This window comes from Solanum stenotomum, chromosome 4 (assembly GCF_019186545.1).
Source record: "Solanum stenotomum isolate F172 chromosome 4, ASM1918654v1, whole genome shotgun sequence".
In the NCBI taxonomy this organism is placed as follows: Eukaryota; Viridiplantae; Streptophyta; class Magnoliopsida; order Solanales; family Solanaceae; genus Solanum; species Solanum stenotomum.
In genome coordinates, this window is record NC_064285.1 from 6,856,560 (window position 1) to 6,868,993 (window position 12,434).

General features: G+C 28.0%; 2 protein-coding genes across 4 annotated transcripts in view; both read right to left on the minus strand.

Annotated features, from left to right (window-relative positions):
* Window positions 1-12,434, minus strand: part of LOC125861830 (uncharacterized protein C119.09c-like) — a 436,566-nt gene that overhangs the window by 67,588 nt on the left and 356,544 nt on the right. The window lies entirely within an intron of this gene.
* On the minus strand, window positions 4,519-7,639 carry LOC125861815 (AAA-ATPase At5g57480-like). Of its 2 annotated transcripts, XM_049541692.1 has the most exons (3): window positions 6,580-7,639; window positions 5,765-6,504; window positions 4,519-4,837 (listed from the first exon to the last, which is right to left on the minus strand). In XM_049541692.1, exons 1-3 carry the CDS (start codon window positions 7,316-7,318, stop codon window positions 4,820-4,822), a joined length of 1,497 nt encoding a protein of 498 aa, XP_049397649.1. In that variant the 5' UTR covers window positions 7,319-7,639; the 3' UTR covers window positions 4,519-4,819. The 2 variants fall into 2 exon arrangements, with proteins under 2 accessions (XP_049397649.1, XP_049397648.1); XM_049541691.1 differs by having other exon boundaries at window positions 4,521-4,837; window positions 5,765-7,639.

The following is a 12,434-nucleotide window of genomic DNA, read 5'->3' on the forward strand; positions in this document are numbered from 1 at the left end:
TTTGTCTATAGAAGTAGTCCCACATAAAAGATGAAAGTCCAAAAACATTCTTTTAACATTGGTGCTATTAGAAAAACGAAAAAAATGTTTTATGTAATAAATTTTACAAAATAATATACGACAAAATATATTTAGTATTATCCTATTAAGTGGGTTTGAGGAAATAATAAAAAACAAGTATGGAAAAAAAGATATAGTAACGATACAGTCATGCTGAAACATAATGAAGAGAACAATTGCACTTACACATATTTCTTCCGTTTTAAAAAGAATGAGCTAGAGTCATCGTACTTGATAAACTACAATTATATCATATTATCTGGCCTAATCACCTCTCTTCAACCCCTCTTCAGACTTCCTCTACCACTCCTCATACCCATTATTGTCAACCTATTGGACTTCCTCAGTGCGGCATAGAGTACTCCTTTTCACATGGTCAGACCATTGATCTCAGTCTCGCCGCCCTTATTTTTTGTCCATCACTAGGGTCCTTCTCACCTTGTCCTGAATATCTTCATTCCTAGTATAAGTTATAAATACACTTTACCTTCAAACATCTCTACAAAACCTTTTAAAAATTTATCATAAACTTTTTCAAGGTCAATAAACTTTACAAACAATATGACATTAATAATTAAAAAAACTATATAGTGATTGGGCACCTTGCTAACATTCACTAGTTACATTATAAAAGTATACATATATTAGTTATTGTTAGGTGACTTCGACTAGACAGTGCAATTTGGTAAACCAAAAGATGATTGAACTTATCCCTAATTGGCACAAGGAGACAACAACATTGATACATTTTTAGTCATAATTGAAGTCATTATTTTTTTTTTGTAGATATGCATGAAAACGAAATAATATTTGCCTACATAACTTTAACTTATTATAGGAAAAATCCAAACGTGACTTAAACATGTGGCACAAAAATTCAAATACAAAAAAACATTTGATATAAAATAATTACACTAACTGACTAAAGTGGGCATCCATTAGGCCCCTATAAATTTTTAAATCCTACTGTCATCATCCAATTATTCTTCTCTTAGTTTTATTTCTTTAATTATATTCCAAATCAGACCGCATTAATTTGACCTGAAATTATGTCCTTTTTCACCAAGGAGGACTAACAAATATATATGGAGTTATTAGGTACAACAAAGAAATTATAATAAAAGAACATACCAAAAATTAATCACATTTAAATTTTTGAAAAAAAAATAATATTAAAATATATAGTTAATTGCAAAATTATGAGTTAGAATCCTGTGTTATTACTTTTATCAAATATGGGCGGAGCTAGAGGGAGAAGGAGTCGAAATCCAGACATCATATCATATATATAAAAAAATAAAAATATGTATATATATTGTTGAAAATTTTGTATCACTTGCAATTAAATTATTGAAATACATTATTGAAGTAACATGTAGTATTCATAAATTAAAATTGTATATGAGTTGATTTTTAGTTTTTGCTCTTTAAATGAATTGATCTTTTAAGTTTTGTCCTTAAATAATCGAACTTATATTTAGTAAGACGTAAGTTTTTTAGAATCTGAACTAATGCCATGACATAACTTGTAAGATATTAAAGGCGCAAATGACCCATGTATTAGACTATTAATGTAATATGCCTAGAAATTAAAAATAAAAGATGATATACATGCATTATGTATTATTAACTACGAAGGATTATTTTATGCAAATTTTAGTTATGCTTGAATTAGTTATTTCTTTAGGTTCTAGAGTAATTTGTTTTTTTCGGTTATAAAATTTTAGTTATGAGCTATGTGTTTCTTTCTTTTTTGGAAAACTTAAATAAATCCCACGAATTTAAGAGTTAATTACTTAGATTACGTATGTTATCAAATTTTGGTGCCCTAGATACATGTATCTCGGATACATAAGGTCAAATTAAAGTGTAATTTATTGTAGATACATTGTACGTATGCAAGTGCATTCACACGTATCTGGGATACATGGCAAAACTCACTCACCTCCCTCCCATATCTACTTGCCACTCTCCCATGTATCTAGTATCTCAGATACATGTGAAGCACTTCACAGACATATATCTAGTGTGATACACATGTATCTGGGAAACATACGAATTTCGCTCGTCTCTCTCCCTAAGTGTAAGATACTTAGAAAACACTTAATTAATGATAATATATATAATATTTTGAAAGTATAAATAATAATAATAATATACTATATAATAGTAAAGTATGTTTAATTACGTAGTTTTTCCTCTTCTTTTTACTTGAAATGGTAAGAACTCTTTTTCTACTCTGAATTGTTAAAAATGTCTCTTTTTATTTTTAGTTTGTATCAACATATGTATCTAAGGTGAAAAGAAAAGGTATTTTTTTAGATATAATGTTCCACGAATATTACCGTGTTTTTTCTTTTACTTTTCACTCATCAATTTATTTATTGTTGCTGTAAAGTTATTAGACGTTTTTCGATCAATATATGAATATATTTATATAAGTCATTATCGATTGATTTTTTAATATTTTTATTTATGAAAAGAAAGATTTATATGGAGCGTGTAATTTAAACTTTGTGCTGATTGCAAGCAAATTCATAGGTATATATATATATTTTTTTAAAAAAATATTTCTCAGTCATATTGATACGATTTATGTTGTTAAGGTATTTATTATATATTTACACATAATATGTCAAGTTACTACTTGTTTTTTTGTCAGAATCATACTTATATAAAAGATAAAATATAAACTATTGTAAGAAAATGAAAATTGTTTATGATCATAATTTAGAAGAGTTATTTACTGATTTAAATATATTTGGTAATAAACAAATTCCACTATCAAACTATATTAAAGTTGAACTGTATTTTTCACATTGATGAATAAATGTTAAACTTAAATGAAAATTATCAATATCGGTAGTGATTATTTTTTAATTACGATAAAATAGTCAAAATGACGAAAAAGAATATAAATTCAACAAATCATTTGAAGAAAAAGATAAGGTGCGTACAACAAATAGTAGCATATTCGAGATATAATATTTATTTATATCATTTAAATAAATACAATATTTATTTTAATACCAATTACTACTTCTTAATAATTTTATCCTAATAAATAATTTTATTAATTTATCACTAGATATACATACAAAAACGTACACTAAACTAATTTAATAAAGCATAAAGAGATTATACGATTAACATTCAAGTTTCATGTTTTTCGATACTCCCTGTGTTTTAATTCATCATATATATTTTTTTCCTTTTTTGGAAAGTCAATTTAATTGATTTTTAAAGATTAATTAAATTAATATTTTAAAATTAAAAATTACTTTTAAAAAATTATAAATTATAATTATTTTCATATCAATACAATAATAAAATCTATCTTAAAGTATTTATCAAAATTACATAATTTGAATAATTTTTTTTAAAAAAATGAAAAGTATCTCATAAATTATGAGAGAAAGTAATAGAATAAGAAAGGAAATCAAAATCCAGAAAAGTATCTTTTGATTTCAATGCATTAAATTGCTTTTCTAGTTCTAAAGTTGACATAATCTTTTGCCAAAATAAAAAGATTTGGGCATTCAATTTAAAATAAATTAAGATACCATGCACTATTATAAATTAAGGTCTTGTTGAACTAATTAAAGTGCTGCTTAAAGATTTTGTTTAAGTGAAAATAATGGTACTTACTTTTAGAAATAAACTAGTGCTTACAAAATCACGACTTTTTTTCTGGTAAATTTGATTCATATCTTGTTTGGAACAAAAAAATAAATATTGATCCCCAACTTATGTACCACAATTCATTTTTCATTTTGAAGTTGAGAGTTTTCTACTTAAAATTATAAAATATTTGATCAAATTAAGAGTACTTATAAGTTGTAAAATTATAAGTGGGAGGTTACTGACTTGTAACTTTTGACTGATTTTAGCTCAAAAAAATTTAACGTGTAAATAGGGATAGATTCGATATGGTATATAATGAATTATTATACTATATTAAAAATTTTGATATCATAATTTTGGTATAGTATATGGTATATATTTTAAATTTTTTGGTATTCAGCACGATATTTGATATTTAGAAATAACATATCAGAATAACGAATATCATACTGAAGTACATAGTTACATAATATATATATATATGCAACCTAGTATTAGTATAAACTAAATACTTAGAAGTTGAAGTTGTGACTACTCTATTTTGATTGAAATGTATTTTAAATGTAATTGATTAACAAAAGTAGTTGTTTGTACTTTCTTTTGAATATATATTTCTATATGTGTAGTGTGTTAATATGAATACAATTGAGAATTTTATTGAATTGTCGAAATCATAATACTCTTGAGTATATAATAATTGAAGTTGAACAAACTATGGATATCGATTTGCCATACCACAAACATCGAAATCGAACTTTAAAATATCAAACCATACTAAATTAAATTAATATGATCATGATATAATGATTATAAAAACCGAATATCAAAATTACAATAACAAAATTTAAAATAATGTACCATACCACGCCCACCCTACATGGTGTAAGCAATTTTTGTGTTACCAAACACAAACAAAACAAAAAATCCATATAAACTAATTTGACAACCTATAAGGGTGTGTTTGGCTTGTAGGAAAACAAATTGCACAATATTTTTCATGTTTGATTGATAATATAAATCTATTACTTTCCTATTAAATTAAGAAACCATGTTTGCGCTCCACGCTCACTGTTTCCTCCACATCCTCCTATCAACCCACTTACTCTGATCATCACACACACCCACCCTTTTATCTTCACCTCTTGGTGTTTGCCTAGATTAAATATAAAAAAATTAAAATAATATTTTTTAACTTAGCAAATATCACGACAAAAAAAGTAATAATGATTTTGAACATAATTTTTTTTTCCTTATTTCTCAAGTGTTTCTCGAAACCATGATTGGTTACATATTAGAATGATTTTTAGGTTAATTTTTTAAGATGCGTTTCTCAAGTGAAATTTTTTCCCCACTTATAGAACTTCAAACTTTTTCTCAAATAAATTATACGTTCAAACATACATAGCTTCAACTTCCAAATATATATATAAAACTCCATTATACCTACTAAAAAATCACTGTTTTGGAGGGGAGATAGTAACTTTCATTGCCAAACTCCAAAAGAAACATGTCATTTTCAAAATGATTGACATGAAAAATATAGTAAAAGGTTTGGCAACTTAAGTTCCCAAATTCCCCAATCAGAAAGTACATGATCCCCATGTGCCTCAAGAGGTTCACATCCTAGCCAGCTAACAAAATTTAAAAAATTATGCCATCCACATACAAAGATCATTATCACATTATTACTAAGTATTATTCAAGCAAACAATTGCATGTGGACAAAAATATGAAAACTCATAATGCTAATATTAACCATTTCCAGAGGGACAAAGTTGAACTAACATAACCAAACACCCCACATGTTAATCCACAAATCATACTTTGTTTTGGTTTACCATTATTTTTTGCAAGTTCCAAAATATCAAAAGCAATAGAAACATAGAAAAATAGTAACCACTACTATTTTTGCCTTTTCCCCAACACCCCCTACACCTTAAAATTTCCATGTCATGAATAGTAAATTATGTACTCTTCAAACACCAAACTTAATTCCTTGTCCTTCCTCTCCACAAAGATTTAAAGAATCAAAATTTTTCATGCTTTTTTTTAACCATATAGTTTTATAATACTAAAGTACCTTTTCATCATCATTGACCTCATGACCTTTTTCTTTGTCACATTTTTCTTGCAATTCATCACCTCCACCTTCTTTAGGACTCTCAACTAACAATGCCCTTTTCACTTGCTCCTCATCCTCAATTGTGTTGTTTTTCTTTGATTTACCTGCATTATTATTACTCTTGTTGTCATTCCTCTCCGCTCTTGTCTTCAATGCTTCGAGTAATTCCCAGACCGCCTTGTCTTTATTCCTCCTGTTCTTGATTAACACCTCACTTATATCCGCGGGTGTCATTTCAGCTCGCCACATCACTTGCTCCAATTGATCTAATAATTCCTTCTCTACATCATCTTCGCTGTATCCCAAGTAATTCTTCAACAGAATCTTGAGTGCAGCGAAAGACGAATAGCTCATGTGAATGTGCATGTCCATTCTTCCAGACCTCAGCAACGCTGGATCAAGCTTCTCAATGTGATTCGTTGTGAAAACAAATATCCTCTCACTACCACAACACGACCATAAACCATCAGTAAAATTCAACAAACCCGATAGAGTTATAGTATTCCCACCACCATCTTCACTATTCGAACCACCAACACCGCCACTCCCAGGAGGTGAAACATTGTAACTGCTACTACTACTGCTGTTATTTTTCCTGTTAGTCAAATTGATAGAACAATCAATGTCTTCAATGACAATAATCGACTTCGAACTTGTTTTCATCAACAACTTCCTTAACTCGGAATTAGTATGCACTTCTGTTAATTCAAGATCATAAATATCATAACCAAGAAAATTAGCCATTGCAGCAATCATACTAGACTTGCCTGTACCTGGTGGTCCATAAAGAAGATAACCTCTTTTCCAAGCCCTGCCTGTTCTCTGATAAAAAGATTCCCCATTCGCAAAATCCAAAAGATCTGCCATAATCTCAGCCTTTTTCTGAGGATCCATAGCAAGTGTCTCAAAAGTACTGGGATGCTTAAACGGTACCGACTCCCAAGGATGACCTCTCGAATCAAGTGAACCTCCACGTGAATTCGTATACAGCAATCGATCCTGATTTTTTCTTCTGATTTCATTAGCTTTTTCCATAACGAAATCCAGATAAGCACCTAATACAACAGATTTATCTTTTTTCTTAGCTCGGAGAAGAAACCCCCTTTTTTCCTCCGGTAATGGCCGCCATGAAAATGTCTGTGAGTTTCTCGGAGTGACCACATGTTCCCAATGAACTTTAACGCCATTAAATGCATCTATTAGAGAATCGTTATTCGATAGCCCGAAAGTTATGCTGCTCGAATTGAGTCCTCTTGTTAGACTCAAACGATTACCGGTAACACAAGCGTAGCTGCTCAGGTAGAGCTGAACAGCGTTGTAAAGCTCGTTGGTGTTTACTCCGTCGATCTCCGTGATGTCGTAGTAGCAATAAGCGGAGAACCAGTTACAGATTCGATGAATGATTTTGAGAATGGCGAAACGAATCTCAGGTGGGAAAACTACTTGAAGAATGCTTTGACTGAATGCCCATACACCCATCATCGATGCCAACGTTGTCCATACCTCCTTCATCGTGTGCAACTTCTTCACTATAGAGTTTTTGGAAGAGAAAATAGTGTGCAACTTCTTCACTATAGAGGTGAATAGTGAAGAGAGAATAGTGTGCAACTTCTTTACTAGTTTTGAATCTAAGAAAGTGAAGAGAAAATAGTGTGCAACTTCTGAGCTATAGAAAAGATATTTGAAGTTTTTTTTTGTACAATTTTTATAGAAGGAAGGTTGGTGAGTGTTTTGTAAAAGTTTTTTTGGTTAAGAGAATTAAAGAAAGAGGCAAAAAGGTACTGAAAAGGTGTGAGGTTTTTTGTTTTGAGAAGGGAATTGTGAAGAGAGTTGGCTGGCAATGACTAATAAGAGACTATCAGAAAAAGAGATACTGTCTACAAGTAAGAAGATACTCTTTTCAGTCCAAATTTAAGTTTTTTTTTTTATTTTAATTGAATACTAAATTTAAAAATGGAAAAAATGTAAATATGTCTCTAATTTTTACTATTTAGAGTAAAAACGAAAAAAAGTAAATATGTCCTGATTTAATTTTCATTGTCATAATTTTCTAGTCAAACGATATGAATTTTGATTAAATTAAATTTAAAAATAAAAAAAAGGTAAATATGTCTCGCAATTTTACTATTTAGAGTAAAAACGGAAAAAAGGTAAATACTTTCTCCGTTCAATTTTAATTGTCAAAATTTTGAATTTCAGAGTCAAACAATATGAAGTTAGACTAACTTTAACTAAAATTTAAAAATGGAAAAAAGGTAAATATGTCTCTAAATTTTACTTTTTAGAGTAAAAATGGAAAAAAGTTAAATACTCCTACCGTTCAATTTTAGTTGTCAGAATTTATTTATTTTAGAGTCAAATAATATGAACTTTGACTAACATTTAAACATATATTTTTTCATTATATTGATATAAAAATTATAATTTATAGTATTTTTTTAAATAGCTTTTGTATATGTAACTTTTTATTCTAAAATATTGAATTAATACAATCTAATTTAGTTTTTAAAATTAGGAAAAAAATAATTTTCGAAAAACCAACATAACAAACTAAAAAGAAAATATCTTTAAATTTCACGTACTATTTAGAGGGAAGAATTTGATGTATATTTATTTTTTATAGTCTAAATATATTTATTGAATTAAAAAAATTGATTTCACGAGTAAAGAATATGATGTATATTTATTTTTTATAGTCTATATATATTTATTGAATTAAAAATATAAAAAAATGATTTATTTTTAATTCCAAAAATATCACATGATTCTAAAAATTACCTCACTCATTTGTTTTACACTCTAAACCCAACCCAAATGGAAAAAAAACTTAATCACTCTTTTACTCAATCATAAAATAAATTTGCATCGAATCTGAATAAAAGAAGAATTAAACAATTCAATATGTTAATGAAAAGGATAAACCTACATCAATTTTTTTTATTGAGAGAAATATTCACTCTAAATCATAGAATAGAGGAGTATATTTACCCATTTAATTGTACAATTTTTCTTGATACTAAATAAAAAAATAAGGATAAAACTTACCCGTATCGGATGTAACACCAATTCAATATATGCATGTCATATGTTTAAATTTATAATTCATTTTACTTAACTTTAATTAATTAATGTGTATTTTACTTTATTAAATCACATAATAATAGAAATTGCATTAGTTTGGTGTATACGCCTGATACGGTTAAATTGAAAAGATGGATAATACAAAACAATGGGACCCTCAGTGACTGACAGACAGAAAGAGGGAATAGAGGGTGGGGGATGAGTCTGAAAAAATAAAACAAAAAGATGTTTTGGATGGGCAAGTGTGAGTTGGTTCTGAATAGATCAAAGATGGGACCTAATATTATAGACTTGGACTTTAGTGAGCTACACTAACTTTTTCTTCTAAATTTTACCCTTTTTTTCATCTTCTTATATCTCATAATGGAAAACTAGAATCAGCTTCTTCACTTTCCATCTATCATTTCTTCTCTTCATGGTAAGGTGCATTATCATTTTTAAAATTTTTATTTTTGGTTTTTTTAAAAAATATTTTATGTTATATCTTTCGTTTCAATTTAATTGATATAGTCTGACTAAACACAAAATTTTAGAAATATAAAAATAGTTTGTAACATCTTTGTTACATAAGTGAAATCCAACATGAGTAAATGTTGATAGTGTTAATTAGTCATATCATGTGTTTTATTAGTATTATATTAGATTTCTTATTGTTTTTGTTGTGAAATCGCTCATTATCCACTACACGCATAGTTACTAGATACTCATGAAGAAGCACATTACAATAATTGTATACTTCTAACCGGAATCCTATTAAAAATGGGAGTGAATAGATTAATTTGAATCCATATGGAATTATTATCTCATGTCCATTCTATATTTTGTCCTTGATTGACGATAATAGACATATTAATACGAATAATCTATGTAGCTTCAACATTTCTTGACTAGTTATGAAATATATGTCAAATTAAAAAATATGTATTTGATGTAGTTTCTTTTTTGTATTTATGCACTTAATGATTATATGGATCTGATCTTTTTATTTTGTGTACCTAAACAGTTCTTCTATGAATTTGATAAGGTATTTTTTTTATGTATCTGATATCTACTTAATCATTAGATGTATATGATCTGTTCATTTTGTGTATTTGAATTTATTTATTTTATGTATCTTATATAGTTTATTTTATGCATCTCATAAAACTTACCGCAAAGTCAATGAACATGAAGAAGGAACAAATGCTTGAAGGAGAAATTAAATAAATGAATTTAAATTTATATATCCTTTACCGTATGACGTATGTTATCAATATCGTGCAATCCCTGGTTATCAGAGTTGGACCACGTGCCCCCGTTAACTTTGAAAAATTACGTGTATATATATATATATATATATATATATATATATATATATATATACACACACACTTTGAGATAGACATATATTTTACTAGGCATCAAAGACACCAAATTTATTGGGTGTTGGTTCAACCGTCACACCCTCCCGAGGTAAAGGGACTGAGTTCGAATCTCATTTACTACTTTTCTTGTTCTTTTTTTCGTTTTTATCTATGAAACTTAAAATATATATTTTCGTTTTTATCTTCAACCTTGCGACCTCATGGTGCAATAAAGTTCAAACTATCACTCCACAAAGCAAACTTTTTTCTAGTAGAGTCATTTAATTCATATTTATATGTCAGTACATTAATTTTATATTTAATAAAATTATCATAAGAATTGACATTGAATTACATGTTTTAACTAACATGCATCAACTGTTGATGGTCTTTAAATCATGGGTTCGCCTCAGTTCATCATTGAGAAATGGAAACACCTCAAGGTTGAATGAATTTAAATCGAAGCAAAATTAGTGAAGAGGTAGACAACTCTATGAATTTAATAACGTGTTGTATGTTTTGTTATATGTTAATGTCTAAGTTTATGCTATACTGTTCGTTGTACTGTGATAATATCCAATATATTCTATTTTGTGAGACTTTACACCTTTTTTTTGAGAATTTGGTTGTGAAAAATATTATTCCACATGTTGGTTGGTTATACGTAAATGCATGTGTTTGGCACGACCGAAAGTGTTTTTTCAAGAATATAATTGAGTTTCATATTTATTTTAATTTATTTATATTTGATATATAAGGAAAAAAATATTATTCTAACTGTATATAATCTAGACAAATACTATTTGAGATGAAAGACTGAAAGTAGGGTAGAGTGAGGGTTGGGGGTGTCAAGGGGTGAAAATGATAAAATTAATCTAAAATGTCGTCACTTATTGAACTTGTTACCTAATTAAATTAGAATTTTTTTGAAAATATTTTCCTTCCTATCGAACACATTCGTAATCATAAAGAGAGGCGAAGCTAGGTGGTGGTTTATGGATTCGGACGAAACCCACGAGCTTTTCTGTAGATTATATATTTGTATTAAAATTAAATAAATAGACATGAATATTAACTTGTAAACCTTCTAACAAAATTGATTGACACCTTAGTGGCTAAAAAGGCATGTGAAAATATTTTTCACACTCGTGTTTTGGGTTCGAACCTCACTATCAACAAAAAAAATATCTTTTCTTTTTAAAGGAAACATATTTTGTAATATTTTTCATACATGTATGGAGAAAAAATTAAACAACGTGAAAATAATGTGAGTCCGGAGCCAAAAAGGCAAAAAAAATTGTCAAAAATTCCAAAAGGGCATATCAAATTTTTTTAAAACCTAAAGGGAAAAATCGCTCTTGACGAAGCGATTTCCCTTTGACACAATGACAAAATCGCTGCTATTTTTTTTTATATTAAAAATGGCTCTAGCAGCGATTTTGTAAAAAAAAAAAATTATTAAAAATCGCTGCTAGGGCAGCGATTTTGTAAAAGAATTTTTTTTTTATTATTATTAAAAATCGCTGCTGTTAAATTAGAATTTTTTTTCCTTACACATCGTTGTAGGGGCAGCGTTTTTCATGCCTACTGTTAATTATTAATAATATAAAAATAATAAACAAGACGGACATTATACTCAATATAATTGTTGAAGCATGAGGAAATTTTAATTATATATCATAAATAATAATAAAAGAATATTAAATTAAAAGAATTTTTTTTTTTTAATTCTTAACCAAAATGATAAAAAAAAAAATGGCATCGATTTTGTCATTGTATCAGAGGGAAATCGCTTCGTCAGGAGCGATTTTGCCCTTTTGGTTTTAAAAAAATTTGATGTGCCCTTCTGAAATTTTTGACAATTTTTTCCCCTTTTGGCTCCGGACTCAAAATAATGTATCTATAATGGACAATGTTTTAGTTTTAATTATATGTTTAGTTTAAAGTAGGATAAGCTACAAATTAGTCGAAGTAGAATTTTACAGAAATAAAATTTAGTGATAGATAGAAATGAAAGATTTTCCAAATATTCCATTAAAATTTTCTTTCAAATCGTACATATTTTTATTTCTATCATCAGTAGACAATGTTTTCCCTTCCGCTTCTAAATTGATTAGTTTGTTCCATTTTTATTTTTATGGAACTATACATAAGTAAATTTATACATTTAGAGAGGGTGTTGTTTAGACTTATTAGAAATATAG